Source organism: Balaenoptera borealis (genome assembly GCF_965194805.1).
Source record: "Balaenoptera borealis genome assembly, chromosome: 21".
Lineage (NCBI taxonomy): Eukaryota > Metazoa > Chordata > Mammalia > Artiodactyla > Balaenopteridae > Balaenoptera > Balaenoptera borealis.
Window position 1 is genome coordinate 18,173,645 of NC_138880.1, and position 27,218 is coordinate 18,200,862.

A 27,218-nucleotide genomic window follows, 5' to 3' on the forward strand; every position below is an offset into this window, starting at 1 on the left:
CCACCCTTAGGTGCTTTCCAAATCTCACCTGATCAATGTTACAAAAGAGACTTTTATCACTCTCATCACTTAGGAAATTCCAAGGGTTTTAGGAGCTCTGTGCCAGAAACAGGACAAATATGGTCTTCAAAATGCTTTGATAACATCCCTCTAAAAGAGTATGGAAGACTAGAGATCCTTTTGTGCATTTTAACGCAAATATCTAAAAATTCTCATCATAAGTTTAAATAGCTGCAAAGAATAAAATTTCCAACAAGTTATAAATACTGACATTTAAAAAATAAGTCACAGCATTCTTTTAAATACTTCCAAAGTATGGAAATGATGGTCATCATTATCCATTACAAAACTAACAAACAAGAAGGAGCTCTTCTTTTTAACAGTTGAATATTTTATATTACATTTTTACCCTCCTGAACTTGTATTTCCATTCTGTTGCCTCCAAGGATTTTAAATATGTGCTTTTCATAAAATTCTTTATTAAAAAGTAAATTTTGTATTGAAATATAACACACATAAATACATAATAAGTTTCTGGCTCAATACATTTTTACGAAGAATGTACACTCATCTAATAGCCAGCATTCAGATCAAGAAATAGGTTGTAAAATATTTTTAGCACCCCAGGGTTCTCCCTTGGGTCCTCTTCCACTGTCCTGACTTCTAATCTGGGATAATAAATATAATAACCAACAACGGCCAGATCATACATAAAAATAGAGCTTGGATCCACAACCTGCAGCAGCCTACCCAGGAAACCAACCCCTTATCTATCATAACCCAGTAAGCCAGGCTGCTATAAGTTGGACTAGTAGGAAGTTAGATTGCTAGCTTTAATAACAATCTAGGAAACCAAACAATAACCTCTGTAATAATTGATCCTGAATGGCCAGGGCTTGATTAGTAACTGACAGCTTCCCTAATTTTTGTCCCTGCTTCCAGCTTAAGACCAACTAGAGAAAGCTAAATATGTGCCCCTAGACAGTCACATAGGTGCCCCCTTCTGGTTAGCCCACCTACAGCTTCCCGCATGTCAACAGCCTCCAGTCATAGCACACCTGAAGCCTTCCTCTTTTTCTACTACTAATGTTTCCTACTTTTCTGCCTGCCTTTGAGTCTTTGCCCAAACTCAGGTGATGGCAGCTGACTCACTTGCTATTGCAAGCTCTGAATAAATTGCCTTTGCCTGTTCTCATTTGGTTGATCTTTGTTTATTTCTACAAACCCCAATATATTAGTTTTGTGTCTGGATCTTTATGCTGTAAAATTCATTCATATTATGTATAAGTGTCATTAGTTTGTTTTTATTGATATATAGTGTTACTATATCACAAATTATTTCTCTATTTTACTGTGATGGATATTTGGTCTTTTTCCAGCTTGGGGCTTTTATGAATAAAGCTGCTACACAAATTGGTACAATCAGGTGCTGACTATATGTTTATGTGAAACTTTTGGGTCTTGGGTAGGTGTATTTAGCTTTAGCAAGTACTGCCAAACAGTTTTTCAAGGTGATTAAACCAATTTACTCTCCCACAGGCAGTATAATCTGATAGAATTTTATCCTAATGTATATTTTTTTATGCTTGGAAGTCTTTTATTGATTTTTTTATGCTTTAGAGTCATTCTTCTATGCAGACAAAGAGTTGTATAAATTGAAATTTGATATAAACAAACTTCTGTGACCATGAGGCTATATTAAAATTTATGTTTTGCACTGAGTTATCATTAGTTATTAGTAGTACCCAATTGACCAGAATAACATGTGTTATGAATTTGAGAAAACAGTAATAAACAGGAAAAGCAAAATTGTATTGGGAAAACATTACTTGTAGAAATAATTAAAGTTTTTTAAAATTAGTTTATGCATCTGTGGATAAAAATTATTGCTAGAATGAGAATATTCGGCATCACTTTCTTCTTATTTTAGATTTTTGTTTATGTTAAGTGCTAAGAAACTACGTTCACAATAAGTAGACAGGAATAGAAGATGTCCGTTATCACAGTATCACTGTTCTTTGAACTACTGTTGAGTAAAAGTGTCCCAATGGGATCAGAGATTGCCATTAGCTAGAAGGGCCAGATCCTTACTAATTCCTCAAAGCTCTTCTCCATCACCGAAGAAGGCAATTATGTCTGTCTCTGGTTCCAGGTAAAGTGTTGGATAAACAGGACTCTCGCATATTCCCGGGACCCGGTGGTGGTTTCAGTGGCAGGGCAGCCTACGGTTCAGACCAGCGAGGTGGAAATCCGTGGCCCCCGCTGCCGGGGTCTCGGGGCGGAGTCCGGCCGAGAGCGCAGCGCGGCGTGCGTGGAAGCTCCGGCTCCCTCGCCACGCCCACTTCCTGCCCCATCCCGGGCCTTTCCAGGTCTCCTCTTCCGGTGAACCGGATGCTCCGTCAGTTTCCTCCTCGGCGTCCTCCGGTGCTTCCCGGCTCCCTGGCAAGGCCGCAGGCATCCACGGGGGACGGTCAGGGGGCTCCCGGCGGCTGGCGTGGCAGGTGTAGGGCGCCGGTAGGAGCTGGGCGCACACGGTTACCGAGCGTGGAGGAGACACGTCCCTGCGGCGATGGGTGCCAGGGGCGCTCCTTCACGCCGGAGGCAGGCGGGGCGGCGACCGCGGCACCTGCCCACCGGGAGCTTTCCCTTTCTCCTCCTCCTGCTGCTTCTCTGCATCCAGCTCGGAGGAGGACAGAAGAAGAAGGAGGTAGAATGAATCCCCTGGGCACTCCCGGGAGGGCCAGGACGGGTCCCGGCAGGCGGGCCGCGTTCCTTGGCAGCCTTCCCGCGTTGCTAGGCACCGGGCCGCCGGGTGTGGGTGATGGCTGTTTTGGGGAGCGGTTGGGAGGCCTTTGCGCGAGTCCTTTGGGCTCCACAGTTTCAAAAGTGGGGTTGCCCAGTGCTCTCTCAAAAAACAACGAAGCATCGTGTTTTGTGCGCCTAGCACCTCACACCTTTAAGACACGGAGCGTTTTTGACCCTTACTTGAAGGCAGAGTTTCGGGGCCGTCGAGTCAGTAAAAAAAGAGTGTGTTGGATGTGAAAACACCCTTTAGGAGTATTTCAAACCTATAGGAACGAGTTGTCCCTTGTGTTCATTACCCTGCTCCCTTCGTTATCCGTTTCAGGAGGCAACAGATCATATTGAGACCGTGTTTAAAGTTATTCTGTATTTTATATACATTTTTAAAGCTGTATTTTTTTTTATATTAAATTCAAGGTATAATTGTGCCGATAACCTCACATTTAGGTTGCGCAAATTTATTTGTGAAATTCAGATCACCTGATTTCAATCTTAGTCCTATAGTAACTCTGATGAGGACGCGGATTGAAGTAACTGACCGTATTTAAAGTAGTTGTAGAGTTATTTGTGAATTTCAGTTATCCATCTCTACCTTGGATGGTTGATCTCGTGGGATTAGAAAAAAAAATTATTTTGGAAATGTAAGGTTTCTAATTGTACGTCATTTTAGTGAGAGTGTCTCTCCATATTAATTGCAAATAGTTTTTCCTGGTGAAGTTTTATTTACATACACGTGGCTCTAATTCGGGTTTCAAATATTACCGCGACTTTCTTGATAGCTGGGTAGCAGGAGTGAAAAAACAGCCTCACACACAAGTAACTCTGATTCTCTTTCTCTTTACTCCTTGCCTGAAACAACTCTGAACTCAGTATTTTCCCTTTAACTTTTTTATTTTAACTTTTTTTACTTTAACATAAAAATAGGCCTTAGTGAAATTCTTGGTGGTGTTATAGTAAGAGGTTTGGTGAAGAACCACTGTTAAATTAAGACTGTATTTACAAATATAACGATTTTTTTTGCCTAGCATTTGGTATTTATATACATTTCTTAGATTTCATAGTTTTTCTCTTTTTTAAAATTTTTTATCTTATAACCTTGCCAACATATTTAAAATTTATTTATTTTTATATTTTAAATTTAATTTTATTTATTTTTATACAGCAGGTTCTTATTAGTTATCTATTTTGTACATATTAGTGTACACATGTCAATCCCAATCTCCCAATTCATCCCACCACTACCTCCCCCCCCCCACCACAGCTTTACCCCCTTGGTGTCCATACGTTTGTTCTCTGCATCTGTGTCTCTATTTCTGCCTTGCAAACTGGTTCATCTGTACCATTTTTCTAGGTTCCACATATATGAGTTAATATACGATATTTGTTTTACTCTTTCTGACTTACTTCACTCTGTATGACAGTCTCTAGGTCCATCCACGTCTCTACAAATGACCCAATTTCGTTCCTTTTTATGGCTGAATAATATTCCATTGTACATATGTACCACATCTTCTTTATCCATTCGTCTGTCAATGGACATTTAGGTTGCTTCTATGACCTGGCTTTGTAAATAGTGCTGCAGTGAACACTGGGGTGCATGTGTCTTTTTGAATTATGGTTTTCTCTGGGTATATGCCCAGTAGTGGGATTGCTGGGTCATATGGTAATTCTGTTTTTAATTTTTAAAGGAACCTCCATACTGTTCTCCATAGTGGCTGTATCAATTTGCATTCCCACCAACAGTGCAAGAGGGTTCCCTTTTCTCCACACCCTCTCCAACATTTGTTGTTTGTAGATTTTCTGATGATGCCCATTCTAACTGGTGTGAGGTGATACCTCATTGTAGTTTTGATTTGCATTTCTCTAATAATTAGTGATGTTGAGCAGCTTTTCATGTGCCTCTTGGCCATCTGTATGTCTTCTTTGGAGAAATGTCTATTTAGGTTTTCTGCCCATTTTTGGATTGGGTGGTTTTTTTAATATTGAGGTGCACGAGCTCTTTTTATATTTTGGAGGTTAATCCTTTGTCCATTGATTCATTTGCAAATATTTTCTCCCATTCTGAGGGTTGTTTTTTCATCTTGTTTATAGTTTCCTTTGCTGTGCAAAAGCTTTTAAGTTTCATTAGGTCCCATTTGTTTATTTTTGTTTTTATTTCCATTACTCTAGGAGGTGGGTCAAAAAAGATCTTGCTGTGATTTATGTCAAAGAGTGTTCTTCCTATGTTTTCCTCTAAGAGTTTTATAGTGTCTGGTCTTACATTTAGGTCTCTAATCCATATTGAGGTTATTTTTATGTATGGTGTTAGGGAGTGTTCTAATTTCATTCTTTTACATTGTAGCTGTCCAGTTTTCCCAGCACCACTTATTGAAGAGACTGTCTTTTCTCCATTGTATATCCTTGCCTCCTTTGTCATAGATTAGTTGACCATAGGTGCGTGGGTTTATCTCTGGGGTTTCTATCCTGTTCCATTGATCTGTATTTCTGTTTTTGGGTCAGTACCATATTGTCTTGATTACTGTAGCTTTGTAGTATAGTCTGAAGTCAGGGAGTCTGATTCCTCCAGCTCCGTTTTTTCCCCTCAGGAGTGCTTTGGCTATTCGGGGTCTTTTGTGTCTCCATACAAATTTTAAGATTTTTTGTTCTAGTTCTGTAAAAAATGCCATTGGTAATTTGATAGGGATTGCATTGAATCTGTAGATTGCTTTTGGTAGTATAGTCATTTTCACAATATTGATTCTTCCAATCCAAAAATATGGTATATCTCTCCATCTGTTTGTGTCATCTTTGACTTCTTTCATCAGTGTCTTATAGTTTTCTGAGTACAGGTCTTTTACCTCCTTAGGTAGGTTTATTCCTAGGTATTTTATTCTTTTTGTTGCAATGGTGAATGGGATTGTTTCCTTACTTTCTCTTTCTGGTCTTTCGTTGTTAGTGTATAGGAATGCAAGAGATTTCTCTGCATTAATTTTGTATCCTGCAGCTTTACCAAATTCGTTGATTAGCTCCAGTAGTTTTCTGGTGGCGTCTTTAGGATTCTCTATGTATAGTATCATGTCATCTGCAAACAGTGACAGTTTTACTTCTTCTTTTCCAATATTTATTCCTTCTATTTCTTTTTCTTCTCTGATTGCCATGGCTAGGACTTCCAAAACTATGTTGAATAATAGTGGTGAGAGTGGACATCCTTGTCTTCTTTCTCATCTTAGAGGAAATGCTTTCAGTTTTTCACCATTGAGAATGATGTTTGCTGTGGGCATAGTTTTTCTTGAGAAAGGGAGGAGATTTGAAAAGTAGTTTTTTTGTGTGTAGATTACCAGAGCAGAGGGCATTAAAAACAATGAGGAACTCCATGCAAATGCTGATGATTTATCTCCTAGAGAGATCATCGTAACCATGGTAACTTTCAGTTGGGAGGGGAAAAAAAAGCCCCAAAAAGAAGTCTAAAAAGTGTACATCTTCAAAGCATCTTAGCATCTCCAATTGTAAGACTACTTTAACATGTGACATTTGTTAATTTAGTATAATTATAAATTGTGATAACATCTATTTCCATTAAATATTTTTTATAAAGGTTATTTTTAAAATGCAAAATTAGGGAGAAAATTTTGAGGATTTAAAAAGGATGTCTTCCAAAACTTTCATTTCTCTTAAATAGGAGAGTCTAATAATACTACATGGTGATATTGTAGAATACACATTTTATTTAAGGAAAAGAGCAAAGTAACATATAGTTGAAGTTTTAATACTTTACTAAATGAGCATGCATGTCTCTGAAATGCAGTCTAGTTTCGTATCTGGTACTCAGTTCAAAAACTATGATCTCTTCCAATACTGGAAGAAAAACATTCTTGGAAATATAGGTCACAAGTGTTTTACTTTTCTAGGGATATTCCAGAGTTGTTTTGATCATATGTGGCGGCTGCTGCTGCTTTTTTTTTTTTTTTTTTGCTTAGTTTAGAACCTGTTGCCCAGTATGAGATTTGACACCATTGAGCCAGAAAAATATAACAGCTGGAACTTAATTTACTACAATAAATATTACAAACATAAGTACTGGAATAGTTGACTTGGCATGGATCGTGTATTCTTTTGTTCTGGGGAACCCAAACGGAAATCTAAAGTTGAACCTGGAATCAGGAATTGGACGATAGTTGCTTTTAAGGAAGTAACATTTATGACAGTAATAGTTACCACCATAGGTTTTTGAATAGAACTGATGGTCCGGTTACAATTCGTATCCTATCTAATTGACATCAAACCACTTAACTTCCCTGAATTTTAGTTCTTTTGTTTGGAAATACAGGTATAATACTTACATCTCAGTGTTGTCATTGGGATTAAATAAGACTGTATTTAAAGAGTTTAGTGCAATGCCTAGAACATAACAAATGATCAGTAATTTGGTAGCTGCTATTATATATTCTTCATTTAAATGAAAGATAGACATGATAATGAGATCCTAAAATGTGATAAAAATTTTTTTCAAATTAATTCTTCTGCTAAATAAACTGACTTTATAATAATTGTAAATTATATAGTTTATGGAATAAAATGTTCATTACTTATTTTATTATGAAACACTGAGAATTCCAAACTCTAACATTGCTTGAGAACTTCCCAAGAGGAGATTTTACATCATGGAAGAATTGATAGTATTCATGGATTTGTGTATGTGTGTCTACGTATATAGGTATATATCTGTTTCTAAATGAAGACATTTTTATTCATCAAAAAATAGTTTTGCCGTATTCTTTATTTAAGAATATAGTCGAGAAATAGTTAAATAGGCACAGAAAATTGATGGGAGATTTTTATGGTCAGTTTCCTTAATTACATTGAATACAGTCGTGTTAAGTGATTTTTGAATCCTCATGTTAAGTGATACGGATTTGTGGGAAACTTTAGATTCTTAGTAGTATATCATTTGCATTTCTGATGCATCATGGGTTTCTATTATTTTGACAGTTTCTCTGTTTCTTATATTGTTAACACTTATCAGTTAATCAACTTCATTTAGAATTGTTTTAATCTCTAATGACCTCTTATAACTGTATGAAAAGAGCTCAAATTCTGTAATGATTTCCAGTGGACTTAATGACTTTACCATCATCAAAAGCAGCTACTGTCAGCCCTTCAAATCTAGGGGTCTTGTACCTGTATTCAGAGAGGGCCGACTGTACCACACCATTTTGTAGCATGAGGGACTCGAGCAGTTTCAGATTTTGGTATCTGCTGGGGTCCTGGAAGCAATCCCCCTTGGATACTGAAGGACAACTATAATATAATAATTTATACTCTCTGCAAAGAAAATGATTAGCGAATAGGCTACAACATGTAGGTAGCGGCTCATAAATATTTTTTAAGAGAGAAGTAGTGTTATTAGTTGCCTCTGAGATAACTTCTATAAGCACACTTTACACTGAGATGTATATATCCAGTTACTCTTTAGTGGCACAGCCTTGAAATAGAGACTTTAGTGTCTTAGCAAATGATAGGGAGAGGATGGAGGTAAGCAATGGATTTTGATTTTACCTTTAAGCAGAGAACTTAGGTGGAAGAAATAGTTTGTAAACATATGAGCACAACTTTAAGAAATGCATAGTAATTATACATTGATATGTATACATATATATACCTGTCATGCTGATGTCAGGCAGGTGTGTTAGCTAAGTTAGATTTTGTGTACAGTAACTCCTTGAAGAGTAATTGGAAATGACAGGTCTCACTTAAAATGGCCCAAACTGCTTGTCAGTAACTTTGAGGCTTACCCTGCCGCAGTTTCATGGATAATGGCAGAAGGCATGGGATTCCTGGGTCACAGGCGGACAGTTTATTACAGTAATAGAATTGCCAGAGTATCGGCGTTTGTGCTGGTGACGCAGGCCAGCTGACACCTGCGAATGTAGTGAATTTCAGAGCAGGAGAGGACCTTGAGCTTATGGAACCCAAATCCTTCATGATGGGCAGTAAACGTATTTGACTTCAGCCTTAGAGGGAGTCACTGTCTTTATTAAATTGGAAAGTAAACAAACCTGATCTTTGTTCTAGAAGGCACAGTGTCTAGCAGAGCTGTGTACTATACAAACATCCTTGAAAAGACAGCCTAGAACAAAGTCAGTCAGTACTTGTCCTTGCAAGTTATGTCGAAACCGTGAGGAACCGTCTGCCTACGCAAGGGATCTAACCTGGGTCAGAAGGGAACACTTCAGGATATTTTCTTCCACATACACAAAACACCAGCATGTTCAGCCCCTCGTATATGTGTTCTCTTCTACGTGGAAGACACAGAGAAAGGGAAAGGGCAGAAACATGAAACTTCAGCCACAGATTCATCAGCTGTTTGTTAACTGTTTTGGGCTGCATTTACTTGTGCATATTCTCTTTAGCCTTAAATAGTCAGTGAGTTTGGATGTGAGTGTGATCAGTATGCCTGTGACTACCTTAGTAGTCTCCAGGTTTGTTTGGTGTATTAGACCATGTAATGATTGCTTCTTTCCATAAGACTCCCACCTGGAGCATCATGCTAATTTCACCAAGATAGAAGATTTACCTTTGGCTAAGTATAGGAGTAACTCTTCTCCTGCTAGATCATGAACAAATGTAACACTGTGTGCATGCGTATGTGTGCACCAAATAGGTAGTATTTACGTCAGTCTCTATCCAGTTTTTATTCTATCCGTTGGCAAGATTTCTGCAGCTTCTCAAATTGAGCATAAGAACCTGTTGTATAATAAAATAAATAAAATAAAATTCAAAAAAGAAAAAAAATTGAGCATACCTAAAAGGGAACTCTCAATCCTTTCCTCTGCCCATCTGGCCCATCTGTTTTCTCATTGCTCTCAACAGTGCTGTTTTATGGGGAACACATTTTAACCTTATTTTTTTTAAAGTAATCACTTGCCATATATAATACTATATCTTTGTGGCTCTTATGTTTTGCACGTTGTACACAGAGAGGCTGACTTCACATAATTTCTTGCAGAGTCGTACACAGATTTAAGGAGAGCATCTTGCAAAAATATGATTCCTCTATTATACATAGATATGTAAAACATAAATATTTAGTTTGAATAGTAAAATTTCAAATATATTATTCAGAAAAATAGACAGTATTTTTTTTCATAGTAGTTGATATCTGTCTGTCTATCTCTCTACCTGCTTGCCTGATTGTCTCTCTGTTTAATGTCAGAAGGAAAAAGGTCAGTGTCAACAGTGAGCTTATGTTACAGAGTGTTTCACAATCTGTGATAAAAGTCCTAACTTAGAAGTATAGCATCCTGAAGCCATTAATGAATTGAAAAAAGTTAAGAATAAAAGGAAGTCTTTACTAACATTTATTGTTATTACATTTTTGGTTGCTCATATGAAGATACCTAACTAGTTTGATGTTTGGAAGTGAAAAGGAAATTTTCTTTCCCCTGTATGTTACTATGAGAACTCAACCATCTTTAATGAAAAGGGGCACTTGAGTATAGGTCAGGTAAATTGTGGTACTGATTTTATTAAATGGAACTGTTTATTTTAGATGTGTATTTTTAGAGATGGCTTAATATTGCTGTCAGTATGATTTGACTCAACTTTTGGAGAAATATTGTGGTTCAGTGTCTTCTCTGATTGGAAACAAAGCAAACCATTGGAAAGTTAGTTTATATGATTTTTGTGGTAAAACTTAAGGTAGAAGATTGATTACAAATTGTAAGATATGCTTACTGTTCATATTAAATATTAAATTTAATGAGATACTGTCCTATAATTTAGTGAATTTAACAAACTTGGGAGTTGGAAATAAGGCTTATTTCAGGAAATGAAAAAAAACATAACAGGAGAGTCGATAGAGGATAGAATGCCAGGCATTTCACCTAAATTGTTTATAATCATCACAGTATCTTGGTGATTGTGACAGTTTCCTTTGCCTTACCTTTGTCTTTGTTAACAGTATACCTTGGTTTTATTTAAGTAGTAGGAGGAATTGGGACTATCCCAAGCCCCAAGCAATCATTTTTATTAGTCAAAGATTATCATGATTATCCAGTACCCTGCAAATTATTGGTTTAGGGGTGAGCACATGATACAATTATGTGGGGCTTTTGGAAGTTTCCTCCTTCTTCATAAAGGACCCAAAGTGGGGGAATTCTTTCTTCCTGTCTTTGGATATGTGTATGAGGATGTGATGCTTGCATTGCTGAACCGATCTTGTAATCACAAAAAGTACAAGCCTGAGGGCAAAACCAGTAAGTTTATGCTGGCAGAGTAGAAAATTGGGAAGAACATGGGTACTTCATGGCATGACTTGACTAGCCTTGTACATGCTTCAACTCTGGACTCCTTGTTATATGAGTTAATAAGCTTTCTTATTGTTTAAGACATTTCAAATTGAATTTCTGATTTTTTGTATTTGAAAGCGTTCTACCGAGGAAGGTCCTCTTGGATTACGGGTTTTACCCGTGACTGTACAACTTGTAAGTTTACAGCCTTACCCCAAAGAACTCTTTCTACATTATGTTTTAGTAACCGGACCCTCTTTGTGAATTAGTTATTAAATATTAGTGGAGGACCATTTAAGTATGTATAGCTGTCCCCAGTCTTTGATCAGTTGTCAGTATTAGAAGAAGTTTGTGTATGTTTCACTGTCATTGAAGTGAATTTTCATGTTCCTCTTATTAAAATAATTTTGTTTTATTGTATGAATTGAAATTCTCTATTCAAAAGTTATGTCCAAAACGTTGTAGGAAGGAAATTGGGCATAAATTTATTAAGTGCTTTAAAAACTATTAGCCCAAGAACAGAGTGGAAGAGAGTAAGTATGCCCAAGATATATTTGCTGTGTGCTGTTTTCTATTTGAATGTTTTTAAGAAATACTTATTCCTTTTGCTTTTGTGTATCTAATAGATTGATACGTAGTTTCATTTTAAAGACATGTGAAATAAAATTCAGGAAGATACTTAATTTTATTTTTAAAATGATCATGTTTTAATAATGTTCTTTTAGTTAACATCTGAGTTAAGATTAAGCAAAAGAAAAACTGGGACCTTCCTCAAAGATCAGGCTTTGTGCAATGCTGATTGGTTCGTGTTTTTTTAGAGTGGAAGCTTTCAAAGGGAATAAAAGATTTTTCTCATACTCATGAAAGTGGAGTGGCTTTGCTGTGTCTTGCACTTGTGTCCTGTGCATTTTTCCTCTTGGAGCCTTTATGGGGAGAAGGAGTGGCTGAGTCAAGGTGTAACACCATCACCATGGCACTCACTCAGCATCGCTTCCTACGGAGAGCAGCATGAGTCACAGGCTTTGATGCTGGAGCGTTTTCCAAATCATAAAGCGAATAGTAACTATCGTGCATGTGTGTGTGTGTGTGTGTGTGTGTGTGGTGTTTAAACACTGCGTTATAGAATGATAGAGGAGGAAAGTCAGATTTCAGGCTAAATAACAAAGCTGGGACCAGGAGGGAGTTTTCCTGCCTCCAGAGTTGCTGTTTCTGCATCCCCGTGCTCAGTTATGCTGTCTTGTCTCTGCCCCTCCCCTCTTGATTACTTTAAGTACACTATCATTTCCTCTGTCTTTTCATGGCTGATCTTTTCTGAACTTCTTCACGGGTACTTGTTTTGTAAACTTCAAAATTATTACCGGTTTGGCAGCTCTAAAACAAAGCTATTAATACTGCTTAGACTTGACCCCTTTGAGAACATAATTTATAAAATTAGGCCATCTGTTTCTTTATGAAGCTGTTTAAATAAATGAAATTAGTCTAAGGGAAGCCTAAGTCACAAGAGTCAGAACTCTGTAACCTACATGGATGATGTAAGTTTCTGTTCCATCTGTCTTCCCCAAATAGTGCCTCCTACAGTCCCTAATGCTAAGGAAAGCCTCGTCATACATCTCTTTGCCAGAGCCAGAAATCCGGGCACATTCACTTAGTTTCAAACGTTTACTCAGTCGTGACTTTCTTCAACACCCCTTCCTACACCCCAGCTGAAGACGTCCCCTGGGACTTCCTAGCCAGTGCTGTCTTGGGAGGTACTCTCTACATGGCTCTAGGGTGCAATCCAGCGTTCTTTGCGTGCTCTTGAGTGCTTTTCCTGAGTGAGCCTTTGTCTGACTCTCCTGTTTTCTATCTCACCACTGTTACATGCTTCCTTCCAGTGTTAACTTAAGCAGGGTACCCCTTCTTCCCCGTTTTGGATCAGGAATTCCTACCCTGTGCTCAGATAGATAGATGTCTGTGCTTATTCTTTATGGCACTTAAGTGAATTATTGCCTATTGTCTGTCGTTACTGTTGTTCTACAAGCCCTTTGAGGAGAAGGGTTGTGGGTTTATTTTTGTATCTGTATTTCCATATTCAAGCATAGTGCCTTGTACTTGGTCAATGCTTAGTAAAGTTACTTTGGTCGAGATACTTAATCTCTCTGAGCTTCAATTTCCTTATCTGTAAAGCGGAGATAGTTTGTTAGTCCCTACTATAGAGTTGTGAGCCTTACGTGAGATAATTCTCTAAAGTATACTTAGCTTAGTGCCTGGAACATAAGTGCTTAATGAACGTTAGCTTTGGTGCTGATATTGGTGAATGACTGCAGGATGTTCTGTGGTTTGTTTTGTTTCCAAAGTGAATTTTCATGAGTAGCATAAGTTGATTTGGCATTACAAAAGAAACTTTTAAAGCCATTTGATATGCATAATTTTTCATGAATACTTAATTTTCCTATGTGACAGATTCTGCTACTAAATTGGCTCTTGAGAAAATGTCATCATTCCTTTCTTCAAATGATTAAAGATTTGGCAGTAACCATTTGATCATGGTTACTTTTCCTATTTGACTTCTTACAGCATTTGATGGGTGCTCAGTGTAGCCCTGTTTGGGTTTAACCTATTTGCAGTCCTTTGGACCTCTTGGAACTAGAGGTCTATTTCTCTCCCCAGGTTTGTGAAGTTTTCAGCTCTTCTTGCATTAAATATACTCTCTGTCTCTTTTTCTTTCTCTTCTCCTTCTGGAATTCCTGTAATGCAAACATTGTTCCTTTCATTGTGTCCCATAATTCCTATAGGCTTTCTTCACTCTTTTTCATTCTTTTTTCTTTTTGTTTTTCTGACTGGATAATTTCAATTGTCCTATCTTCCAGGTCACTGATTCTTTCTTTTCCATTGTTGAGTCTGGTTTTGAAACTCTCCATTGAATTCTTCTGACCAGTTATTGTATTTTTGTACTTTAGGATTTCTGTTTGGGTTTTTTTTTTTTAATTTCTGTTTATTCCACTTCTTGTTTTGTTGATGCATTGTGTTCCTAATTTCATTTAGTTGCCTGTGTGCATGTTCTTGTAGGTCACTAAACTTCTTTAAGGGGTTTGTCTGACAGTTCATAGATCTGCATTTTTTTAGTATCCATTATTAGAGCTTTATTAGTTTCCTTTGGTGGTGTCATATTTACCTGATTTTTCGTGATCCTTGATTCCCTACATTGGTATCTGCACATTTGAGTAAGTGGTCTCCTTTTCCAGACTTTGCACGTTTGTTTTGACACGTATAGTACTTCACCAGTCAGCTCAATTTGGGTTTCTGGATCCCACAACTCCTACAGAGGTACTTTTGCTTTTGGATGGATGCTGAATTTTTGTTGTTGAGGGGAGGGAAGGATAAAAATGAGGGCTGACTTATGCTGACATCACTCCTATTTCCTTTTTTTCAAAAGCTCACCACCCTTGACTTTTGTGACTTGACCCTTACATGGCTTTATACCAGAATGATGGATAGCATAGATTATTAGAACACCACTATCACCTCTACTATTTTTTTTGCTCTTGATTTTATTTTATTTTTTATTTTTTAAAAATTTATTTGTTTTATTTATTTATTTTTGGCTGCACTGGATCTTCTTTGTGGTGCATGGGCTTCTCATTGCAGTGGCTTCTCGTTGCAGAGCACAGGCTGTAGGCACGCGGGCTCTAGAGCACAGGCTCCATAGTTGTGGCTCACGGGCTTAGTTGCTCCGCGGCATGTGGGATCTTCCCGGACCAGGGCTTGAACCCGTGTCCCCTGCATTGGCAGGCGGATTCTTAACCACTGCGCCACCAGGGAAGCCCTTTGCTATTGATTTTAATTGTCACTTTTCTTTGGTGTTTAATGGAAGCCGGTGACACTCTGTATAATTTGGTTTTGTCATTTGCTTTCTCCTTGTCTTTTTTCTTATTTTACTGTTTGGTAGTCTTATAGAATGGAATTAGAATGAGAAAAGCAGGTAATGTGAATTCTAGCCCCATTGTTTATCTTTACAAATTATCTATTTGGACCACAATTTTCTTCTTTATAAACTAGAGATAATTCCCCGCATGGGGTTGTTTTGAAGATGAAATGAAATAAAATGCGAACTTTACAAAATGTCAAGGGTTTTATAAAAGTTAGTTCTGAAAAATGATACGTGGGTTCCAGTTTCTTTGATATGAACTCTGGGCTCTTGGGCAAGGCACTTAACCTTTTGAAGCATCAGTTTGTTCAACTGTAAAATGAGAACATTGAACAAGATCATGATGTCTGAATCTGGGGAAAATAGGGAAAGTTTCCCATTGGCTGTCTGAAATTATAAACGTTTTTCATTTATGGCATAAATGGATTTTTCTGGCATGAGCACCTGTAACGTATATTAGATTTTTAAAAAGTTAAAAACTATTGGATTAAACGTTTGCTTAGATCCTTTCTAGATGGTATGATTATATGAAATATGGTAATAGAATGATTTATGGTAGTTTCTCTATATATCAAAGGTAATTTTATGTCTTAGAGGTTGAATCTTAGTAATAGTTCTGCTCTTATTTGATTACAATATCCTTATCGTAAAGAAGCTTAACTAATACTAGTTTTCAACAATTTGAGTTATATGATCCACAGAGGATAACTAAAACTAATTGTGGCAGAGCTATTTCAGTTCTTTTTATTTGCCTATCAGATAGCAGTTAGATTTATACTTGCCTTATATTTGCCTGTTTCAAATATGTAATCTACAAAGCCACAAATTAAAACAATAAGCTATTTTTGTACATGGCTATAGTTTTCAAAATACTGCATAGGTGCTATATCTGCAGTAATTCATATAGATAAGAAAACTTAGAAAAGTAGTAATTTGTCTGAGTACAATCATTAGCACTGGCCTCTAATGTTCAAGATACATATTAGCAGAATAGAAGGAACCTATTTCATTATCTAAAAACGGAATTGGTGAGGGAAATAGGGTGTTTTCCTTTTCTTCGTATCCCTTTTCTTTGTAAAGCTACTTTTGTAAAGTTAGGTTAGGTTAGCCCTATGGCATTTTCTACACAGGTTGCAGTCCTTTGGTTTTTGTATTTTCACAGGATTCCATCATGTCGTGGTAAGTAGATGATCCCAGGGACCTTTCTGCATTGTTTTCCTGGTTTGTTACTAAAATCTAAACTTCTTTAGTGTGGGAAGTTCCTAGTCTTACTTGTCTGTGTCATCATAATCAGAACAGAAGCCCAAAGTAGATGAGTCTTTTATGTTTTATGATTGTTTGTCTGCTTATTGGTTTCTTAAATACGTTGTAAATGTTTTTCATATTACGTCCATTTTGATTGTTTTAAATAGAAATAATAATATTGAAATAAATGATAGAAAATAAGTATATTTGAGTGTCATCTCCCTAAAATACGGCACGTTATTGAATAAAGGGCCATGTCACTGACATTTCTCTAAAATGTGATCTACCATTCCTTTTTTCCAACAAATATTTGTTGATGAATACTACATGTCAGACACCATACTGGATTTTGGAGGTAAAGTGGTGAACAAGACAGCCACTGCCCTGATGTGTCCTATAGCTCATAGTCCTGTAGGAGATTCAGACAGGAAAACAGGCAGTTATAGTGTGGTGTGAGAGATGCATAAACTGGGAACTGTTGGGTGCCGTGGTGTTATGTTAACACATCGGGGTCAGCTGAAGACTGAAGATACACATAGGAAATGGCTTAATGAAGGGAGAAGTATTCTAAGAAGAAGAAATAGTACAGTAAAGGTCAAGAAGTATGAAAAAACACAACAAATTCAGGAAACTCAAAGTAGTTGACATGGCTCGGCTTAGAATGCACAGGTTGGGGAGTGGCAGGGTGGAGGCTGGAATGGAAGCCAGAGTCAAATCCCAAAGGATTTGCCATTGTCTAGACATGCAAGCCATGTCTAGGCTTGACCTTGAGGTCCGTGGGAGGAACTGAAGGGTTTTATCTTGGAGTTGAGGATGAGGTTTACATTTCGAGGGTTGCTCTGGCCCTGCTATGGAAATTAGCTTAGGTGGGGATGCGACGTTGGAGGAAGAGCAGCAGTCTGCTCAAGAGGCTACAGCAGAACTGGATGTGAGAGGCAGTGATAACTTGTCGAAGGTTGTGGCAGTGAGAATGCAGAACGATCACTGGATTTTTGAGCTCTGGGAGCCAGGTGAGGCAGTCCTTGGTGGTTGATTGTGTGTGGGATGAGGGAAAAGGAGGTAAGAATAATGACTACATTTCTTGGTAAAAGGGAAATTCTATTTACTGAAATGGGAAACAGGAGAAGGAAGAGATTTTGGAAGGAAGATAACATGTTCACTTTTAAGGATGTGCGTGATGCCTGTGTGAAATCTAAACAGGTGTTTGAGAGGCAGTGGAATGTCTGGATACGGACCTTTGATCTGGGCTGAAGATGAAATGGATTTGGAAATCATGAGCATCAATGGGAATTGAGTTTTTGGTGGTGGTTCAAAATCCCCGCGCCAGAGTATACAGAGTGAAAAGGAGGAGCAAATGCAGACCCTCAGGGATGGCAGTATTTCACTGTCCTTCAGAAGGCAAGTTTGCAAAAGAGACCAAGACTGTGCTGCCGGAGAGCTAGGAAGAAACCCAGCAGATTGTGGATGTCACAGGGGAGGAATGTTTCAGCAAGACAGAGGTCAACAGAGACGAATAGTGACAGGCTAAACAAAAACTGTAAAGAGTCCTTTGGATTTAGGCAGAGCAGTTTAACTGTAGTGCTAGGATGGAAACTAGAAGGGAGTGAGTGGGTTAGTGAATGAGTGGGTCGTGAGGAAGTAGACACAGCCAACTCTTCTTATGAAGCACTTTTGCTGTGAATGGGTGGAGAGTTAAGTGAGTGGTGGCTGGAGAAGAGCTTGACATGGAGAGGGAAGATAACTGAAATAGAGCCAGGTGGCTGAGAGGATGGGAGCAAGGAGTGGGAAGCGAGACCCTCAGGTGGGATCAGCTTCCTACAGGAATGTGGTGGTAGTTCTCAGCGCTGTTCTCAGGTAGTTTTGGGTTTTCTTCCATGCCTGTGACGGGATTGCACTTTCCCACTCTTGTGAACTCAGGCACGGCCCCAAGACTGACTTTGGCCCGTGAGTTGTGAGCAGATGTGCCACGTGTCGGTTCTAGGCAGAAGCTCCAAGGGTCATTACATGCTTTGCCGTTGTCTTTTGCCCTCTGGCACGGTGACTGGGGACGTTTGACGCGGTGGGTGCCGCGTCAGCCTGGGTCCTCCGTGAACAGGATGCGCTGAGTCTCCCTGCCAACCCGTAAGCTGGAGAAATCCACCTGTATTTTTTTAAATACTGAGATCTGGAGCTGTTAGGGCTCTGTAATTTAAGCTCTTTGGATTGTTCCAAGGAGTATTGACCTCTCTTACCTTTCAGTGGGAGAAATGGATAAAAGAAGTGGGCGCAGTTGCAGGCACATTTGTTCTTTTGTTGGCAGAGGTTGATGTTTTCTCTGTGAAATGGAAGGTAAACTAGGAAGGAGGAATAAGCTGGTAGGGCGGGGAGGTCTAGAACAGTGAATACAGTCTTAAATAGCTGGAAGAGGTGTTAGGTAGTTTGCCTAGAATTACCCATTTTAAATAGCTAGAATAGGTAATTTTACTCAGAAAACACAGAGGCACTGTTAAGTCACAGAAAGGGCTATGTGAGTTTGGAAATCATGTGTTTAATATAATCCTTATTTGATTTTCTTTCCCACTGGCTGAGCTCAGAAGGGGAGCTATCGGGACAAGAAATGTAGGCAGTTGGATGGGTTCGGGGTTGGAGGTTTTCAGGTGGGTGAGATGGAAAGAGTGGGAGGAGAGGTGAAGATGTGCTGTGGGGTGAACGATATGGAAGGAGAAGACCATAGGTGCCGAGAGGGGAAAGAAGTAAGGCCCCAGTGAGAGAGGAGGGTCGGAAGGATGTGGGGGAGCCAGGGTGAGGGAACTGGTTGAGTAGGTTTCTGTCATTAGTGGCTTCCATCGGTTTATCATTTCAGAGGTACCGGACGAGACCCTGGTGGTGAGTGGCTACAGTGGAGTTGAGATTCGTCGTTGGAAATGATGAGGATCAGGCGCTGAAAGGCTAGGATGTAAGACTGTTTATGTGGACTTTAGTCAATGCTCAGAATAACAGAAAGATGAAGGGTAGTGAGCAGGAGTTCAGTAGATGACAGTGCCTGAACAAGACGGAGAGTGTTGGGTTTTGACGGTATGATTCATAAAGGAGCAGGGATTTTTATGTGAGGACACCCAACTGAGGGGCTGCTAACCTTACCCTTGTCCCCGAGTGAAAGTTAAGGACAATGAATGGTTTCCATTTTAGTAGCTCTGGAGGATCCAGCTAAGAGATTAGGGGAACGCCCACTATAGATACAGAAAATGTAAGGAATTAGTTGTAATTTTGAAAATTTTATATAAGCTTTTTTCTTTGATTAGGTGACAGTATTGCAGTTTTAAAATGAGAAATTGTTAGGCAGTTAACAGTGACCTTCATTTCCTCCATCTCTTACTTCCAAGGTCTCAAACCAATTTCCTGATGTTACGACGTTTTTATGAATCAGATAAACTTTTTCATGTTTGCAGTATTTCACAGATGTATGGAATATTGCTTCTGCTTAAATGATCTTGTAGAAATCTGGCAACACTTGATCTTTTACAAATGGCAGCCTTTTGTTTAACAGTATTAACTCTAGCTAAATTTCTTATGGAGTGTTTCAGCTCTGGATCATTTTATGAGAAATAAGCCAATATGAATTCATAATCATTCATAGGCCTCTGATTTAAAATGCATCAGTAATGTATGATTTCTGGATATACATGATCAAACCATTAAGAAAAAGAGGTAAGAATTGATTTTTAAGTCATCTTTCATACCCAAGAAAGAAATGGAAAAACAGCTGCAATGACAGCTAGGCAGGAGTCTCTGGCTTTACAGATTTTGGAGATAAAAACCATTCCCAGCATTTTCTTATAACCAGGGGTGTCATTACAGAATTATTGCATGAGGTTAAGCACTGCAGTGATTTACCAACTGCTGTTTTTTTTTTTCATGGTTTTCTTCTGAGATGTTATCATTTGTAGATTGTATAGTGTCTCTTCTAAAATAATCTTTATCTTTTAGAAAGTGTGGTGTATCTATTAATAGAGCTGCTTTGCAATTTATGTTTCCATCACTCTTATCTCTTCCTCTTAAGATGAATAATCCACTAGGAGCATTCAGAAATAAGTTATAAATACAAAGGTGGTTTGTGAATGTATTAGTTTTCTATTAATGCATAGTAAATTATTGCAAATTTAGTGACTAAGAATAACACTCATTTTTTTCTTATAGTTTCTACGGGTCAGAAGTCTGGGTTCCCTGTTAGGGGCTCACAGGTGTGGCTGAAGTTCAGGTGTGGCTGGGCTGCATTCTCATCTGGAGCTCTAGATCCTCTTCTTAGCTCACTCAGGTTGTTGGCAGAATTCAGTTCCTGGCCGTTTTAAGGACCCAGTTGCGTATTTTCTTGCTGGCTGTGTTCTCTCGGCTCTTTAAGGCCACCCTCAGGTCCTAGCCGTGTGGCTCTCTCCATGGTCAGTTTAAAACATGGCTGTTTGCTTTCTTCCAGGCCAGTAGGCTCGTGTCTCTGACTCTTCACTTACTTTGGAAATGCTCATCTAATTTGGTCGGGCCCACTCAGTATAATCTCCCTTGTGAGTAACTAAAAGTTAACTGACTACATTTGCACATCTTTGCCGTATACGGTAACATACTTACGGAAGTGCTGTTCCATCACGTTCACAAGTCTTGTACATACTCATGAGGAGGGAATTATATAAGGGTTATGGGTCTCTGGGGATTTTTTTAGAATTCTACCTAGTAAAGTAGGTGAGCTTGCACTTTTAGATTTTTCCGTATTTTTAAGTGGTGCCTTATAAAAATGAACATAAACAGTTATGATAGTCAGTGTATAGGACAACATTATTTAATACAAGACTTCTGGTAAGGCTATAAAGTTGAAGTGATAAAATTGAAGTGATAATAAAATGGAAGTATCAGAGTTCAGTCAGAAAAGCAGGAGCTCAAGAAGATGAGCAGGCATGTATGTGTGTGCACGTATCCATATCTGGATTTGTTACAGGAATCCGACTTTATGTAATGGTGGAGGCTGGTGAAGTAAGGATATTGTCTGCATGTTTGCTGCTGGAGTTTGTGGTCCAAGAGGAATTGGGAGGGGAGGATGCTGTACGGTGGGAAGAATAAGAACAAGCTGAACCTCTGAGGATGGAGTGAAACCATCCTCAGTGATTTTTAAAGCTCATAGTTCTGACATTGCATAGTAAGGAGAAAATGGTTATTCACAGAAATAAGTAGTTGGAAATGATGAGAATTATTTTAAACAGCTCGCTCATCTTGCAGCCTCAGGATACCAGTTAAACTGATAAATAAGTTCAAAGAGAAATAGACATTTTATTTTCTTTTTCACATGGGAAACTTACAATTAAAATTAAAAATTAAAAAGAAATTTTCAATCTGCCTAAAACTTAATTGTTTAGTGGAATATATTTTTAAAATAAATTTTCTTCCATTAACTGCTTTATAGAAATGTTTCCCTCCCACTCACCCCATTATAGGATAAATCACTGTTCCTCTCTCAGATATTTACTCAAGGTTTCAAAATAGAAAAATTATTAAGTTCAGATGTTTTTTCCACTTTTATGGCTGTTACTTTATATATCTTTGTTAGCCTCGTAGCAAGGGACCCTGCATTTCCAAATTGCACTTATTAATATTATAGAGAATATTGGGAAGATACCTAAATTGGGATAGTCATGTTGTTTCGATTCAACATTTCACTATCCGCTAAAACATAAAATAAAATAAAGTGATTTCTTGTTTCATTTGAAATATTCATATTAGCACCTTACCTTCATTCAGCTGCTAACAGACTGGTATTATAAAAGAGTAATACTATGGAATCCATTGTCTACTTTCTTATTACTAAGTCAGAACAGTGTAGAATATCAAGATAATGCCTTAATAAAATTGACAATTTATATGGTATTATCCTATACTGTTTTTAGAGATACATATATCTTTTTAACAGTGACTTGTGTTTGTGCATATACCTAAGCATAGTTGTCAACAGCTTTTAGAGCGCTACTTCTCATCTTGCTTTCCTGCTGTGGCTTTCATATTTTTATCAGATTTTATTACATTTTTTCTAAATTGTGTGCCAGAGCTGTTTACCATATCAGTTTTTTCTTCTTAATAGACACAAGCTAGACTACATTTCCCAGCCTCCTCTACATTTATTTAGGGCCATGTGATGAAGTCATGGTGAATGGAACGTGAATGGAAGTGACGTCTGTCATCTCTAGCCTGGCCTTAAAGATTACCCCTTGGCTTGTGCTGATCGTCCACTACCCTGTTTGGAAGAGTCATCAGGATTGTATCCCAAGCTTCCCTGTGAGGGTCTGTGTTAGTTTGCCTCTGAGATTTGAAAGGTGGAAAGGGAGAGAGGCCACTGTTCTTTAGAAGTAGTTGAGGCAGATTCATGGGCAGATGTTTGCAGCATCAGCCAGGAATGTCCTGGACGCCACTGTGTTCATTTCCTCTTGTTACTGTGACAAATTATCACAAACTTACTGGCTTACAACAACACAGATATATTATCTTATAGTTCTGGAGATCGGAAGTCTGAAATCAGTCTCACTGGGGTAAAGTCAAGGTGTGGTAATAAGAATTGTGTTCCTTCTGGAAACTCTGAGGGGAGAATCGATTTCCTTGTGTTTTTCAACTTATAAAGGCTGCGTGAATTCTTTATGATTCTTTACTTGTATCACTCCAACTTCTTGCTTGTATCCTTACATCTTATATTGACTGATCCTCTTGCCTCCCTCTTTTATAACCCTAATGATTATAATGGGCCCACTCGGCTAATGTAGGATAATCTCCCCATTTCAAGATTCTTTTTTTATTTGAAGTATAGTTGATTTGCAATGTTGTGTTAATTTCTGCTGTAGAGCAAAGTGATTCACTTATACATATTGAATATATATGTATATATGTATATATATTCTTTTTTATAGTCTTTTCCATTATGATTTATCTCAGGATATTGAATATAGTTCCCTGTGCTATACAGTGGGACCTTGTTGTTCATCTCAAGATTCTTTACTTAATCACATCTGCACAGTTCCTTTTACCATGTAAGGTCACATGCTCCGAGTTTCTGGGAATTAGGATGTGAACATCTTGCAGGGATTGGAGGGGAGCACACTGTTTAGCCCATCGCAACTACTCACTTACCTGTTACAGACCAAGAAACTTGGTGGAAGCCTTCAAGAAATAAATCTAAGAGTTCCAGGTGAGCTCTTGAGAATCCCATGCTCTGAGATTGTCGGTAGCTGCTTTTCTTACCTTAGTTTCTCCTGCACTTCTCAGTGGCATTCTAAGCTTCTTTTATTTTTTTTCTTTTTTAATAGATTTATTTATTTATTTATTTTTGACTGTGTTGGGTCTTCGTTGCTGTGCGCAGGCTTTCTCTAGTTGTGGTGAGTGGGGGCTACTCTTTGTTGTGGTGCGTGGGCTTCTCATTGTGGTGGCTTCTCTTGCTGCGGAGCACGGGCTCTAGACGCGCGGGCTTCAGTAGTTGTGGCACACAGGCTCAGTAGTTGTGGCTTGGGGCTCTAGAGCGCAGGCTCAATAGTTGTGGCACACGGGCTTAGTTGCTCCGCGGCATGTGGGATCTTCCCGGACCAGGGCTCGAACCCGTGTCCCCTGCATTGGCAGGTGGATTCTTAACCACTGCACCACCACGGAAGTCCCTAGTCATAGTTCTTTTAACTCTTGACACTGTCCTTTTGGTTAAGCCACTCTGACTTTCTGGGTCACAGTACTTTTGTTAGTTAAAAAAAATAGAGTTGAGCTAGATCAGATATGCCTTTCAGCTTTCACATCTTTTCATTCCTTTTAATGAAAGAATTGAAGAGTACTTCAGGGCAGTAGGGGAAGCTTTATTTTCAAAAGAGCACTAAATTTAATATTTTTTCAATTAAAAAGAATATTTCCTAACTTATTGTTTCTTTAGTTAGCCACCACTGATCACTCTCCTAGTGCTATCACAGCACATTTTTAAATTCTTCTCTCAAATATTAGCATACTGTCCTTTATATTATTCACCTTCAAATCTCCCATAGAACTTAGTCCAGTATCTTGCTCAGATCAGGTGCTTACTTAAGTATTTGTTTAACACTCTAAGTAGTAGCAAGCATTAGGTACACAATGTCTCTCTTAACTGAAATTAAATAGTAATTGAAAAGAGGCCAGCTTATTAATCTAGTGAAAATGATGAACAGTATTTTAAAGAAGTGAAATTATCTAAAATTAAAACTATAAAAAATTTATTCAATTGATCATATGCTTAAAATTTAGCTTTTAATTGAAAGTAGTCATGATTTATTAGAATGAACAAGGAATGAGTAAGTGCTCATATTTTTTGGTGTGAGTTTTCTCAATAAAATTATATGATAGCATAGTCAGACATCTTCAGTTAATGCTTGACTTTTGGAGTATGATTCTGGAGGTCATTTTCATAAAAATATTTTCAGGTTTACCACTTTTCTCAGGGGTGCCTCTCAGTTCTTTGATATTCAGATCATTCTCTTTTGAAGTACCTAATGTCATCCTCCTAGTTGGTTTTCTCTTTTCATATGTTACTCATTATAATTCTGACAGATAGTCATTTGTCAGTGGTTTTGCATATAATTTGAGTAGTTCTGCTGCATCAGTTTTAAAAATCAACTTGATGAAATCCTTTGACATTTATAAGATTGCAGCCAATTGTAATAATGACCAAAAAATAGTGTGACATGGTGTGTTGGGATAGATGCTCGGGTGAAATGAGGATGGATGTCTGCATAGGCATTACTTTTATAAACGGATGGTTCATTAGTGAATATACCATAGATCTTTTTTGCCTCTCTATGCAACTTTGTATTTTTTGTGTGCACATATTGAATACTTAGGTAAGGAGGAGCTCCTGTGGCATACGTAGAACAGAAAACTGCTGTGAAATTGCTGAGATGAAGGGCTTGTTTGTCTTCTTTGTTGCTGGTAAGAAAGGATATAGTAAAGAAGGTGTGGTGCCTATTATTTTTGTCCTCTGTAGGCCGTCACTCCTTTCCCTCCTCTTTGTTTTCATCTTAACAATCCCCTCTTTAAGGGCCACAGGGGTAAGTATATTACCAGGCCATGATGGTCATACCACTCATCCCACTTGTTGTATTTGCCACAGGCTTGGGCGAGTGACCTAGAGTCATTTACTGAGATTTTCTAAATGGCACTGGTAGCTTGCCGTGCTGATTGTGTATGAAATTGGAAGGATGGGATTTTAGGTTGCCTATCACTTCTGGCATGAAAAACGCTGATATACAGAAGCTAAGCAGATAAACAAAGGATTTTCACAGACTCAATAAATATTTGAATGCTAACTCAGTGCTGGTCTTTGTTCTAGATGCCACCAATACAGAAATAAACATACCATATAAAAATTGTTGCCCTCCTGTGGCTGGAGGGAGTACCGACAACACAGTCAAGTTCTTGGTTGTAGTCATTCCTGAAACCAGATTTATTTCCATCCTTCCTTGTTATATGTACTTATACAGTCCCTTTCTGTCCAAGCTAGCTTGAATTAGGTTTATGTCATTTTTAATGAAAGTCATTTTGGTAAATATGAAAGCCATGTGTAATTTCAGCTTTCATTAAGAAGATGATACAGATTTTAAAATATATGAATAAATTCCAATTTCTGAATTTGGGTAAACTTTTGTCATATATTTTTATATTTTTTTCCCAGTTTTCAGTAAATGGAGATTACCTTATCCTTTATTTTTTTCTTATATTCCGTTCCAGGCTTTAACCTCATGGTTTTCTGGTAAAGCACTCTGGTTGACTACTTTCTTTAGTCATTCAGGAAGATGTAACTATTTGTTTAGTAAATATATCCAAGTAGGCCTGCTTTAGACTCCACAGTTTTTTTTTTAATATCTTTATTAGAGTGTAATTGCTTTACAGTGTTGTGTTAATTTCTGTTGTACAGCAAAGAGAATCAGCTATAAGTATACATATATCCCCATATCCCCTCCCTCTCGCATCTCCCTCCCACCCTCCCTATCCCACCCCTCTAGGTGGTCACAAAGCCCCGAGCTGATCTCCCTGTGCTATGAAGCTGCTTCCCACTAGCTATCTATTTTACATTTGGTAGTGTATATATGTCAATGCTACTCTCTCACTTCATCCCTCCCCTTACCCCTGTGTGTCCTCAAGTCTTTTCTCTACATCTGTGTCTTTATTCCTGCCCTGCCACTAGGTTCATCAGTTACCATTTTTCTTAAGATTCCATATATATGTGTTAGCATACGGTATTTGTTTTTCTCTTTCTGACTTACTTCACTCTGTATGACAGACTCTAGGTCCATCTGCCTCATTACAGATAACTCAATTTCGTTCCTTTTTATGGCTGAGTAATATTCCATTGTATATATGTGCCACATCTCCTTTATCCATTCATCTCTTGATGGACGTTTAGGTTGCTTCTATGTCCTGGCTATTGTACATAGTGCTGCAATGAACATTGTGGTACATGTCTCTTTTTGAATTACGGTTTTCTCAGGGTATACGACCAGTAGTGGGATTGCTGGGTCATATGGTAGTTCTATTTTTAGTTCTTGAAGGAACCTCCATACTGTTCTCCATAGTGGCTGTATCAATTTACATTCCCACCAACAGTGCAGGAGGGTTCCCTTTTATCCACACCCTCTCCAGCATTTATTGTTTGTAGATTTTTTGATGATGGCCATTCTGACCTGTGTGAGGTTGAGCATCTTTTCATGTGTTTGTTGGCAATCTGTATGTCTACTTTGTAGACTCCACAATTTTTTGGTAAATCATTTTTGAAGAGTACTGTATGATTACTTATGTATTGGATGAGCAAATATTGAGAACTAGGAATACAAATTAAATTTCTTAATTTCTTTTATTGCTATTATATGTGATTAAGAATAAGTGAAACAGAAGTGTATTTGCACCCTTACAATTGTTGAAATATTTTTGTCCTAGATGCCTCTGTATTTTGCACAAGTACTATATGATAGGTAAGCAACTTAATTCTT

The 27,218-nt window shown here is 38.1% G+C and overlaps 1 protein-coding gene and 1 long non-coding RNA gene across 9 annotated transcripts in view; both read left to right on the forward strand.

The window, feature by feature from the left end:
• Positions 1-2,350: 2,350 nt before the first annotated feature.
• TUSC3 (tumor suppressor candidate 3) overlaps positions 2,351-27,218 on the forward strand; it is a 184,192-nt gene continuing 159,324 nt past the window's right edge. For 4 of the 8 annotated variants that reach the window (XM_082375040.1, XM_082375042.1, XM_082375044.1 and 1 more), the window contains exon 1: positions 2,351-2,707. In XM_082375040.1, coding sequence (XP_082231166.1) covers positions 2,570-2,707 — 138 coding nt within the window. In that variant the 5' untranslated portion in view covers positions 2,351-2,569. The remainder of the gene's footprint in view (positions 2,708-27,218) is intronic. The other 4 variants (XR_014239093.1, XR_014239094.1, XM_082375041.1 and 1 more) reach the window with 1 other exon arrangement.
• Positions 4,447-26,085, forward strand: LOC309619690. The gene is made up of 2 exons (XR_014239162.1): positions 4,447-17,231; positions 19,064-26,085. It is a non-coding gene; the product is annotated as an uncharacterized lncRNA (long non-coding RNA).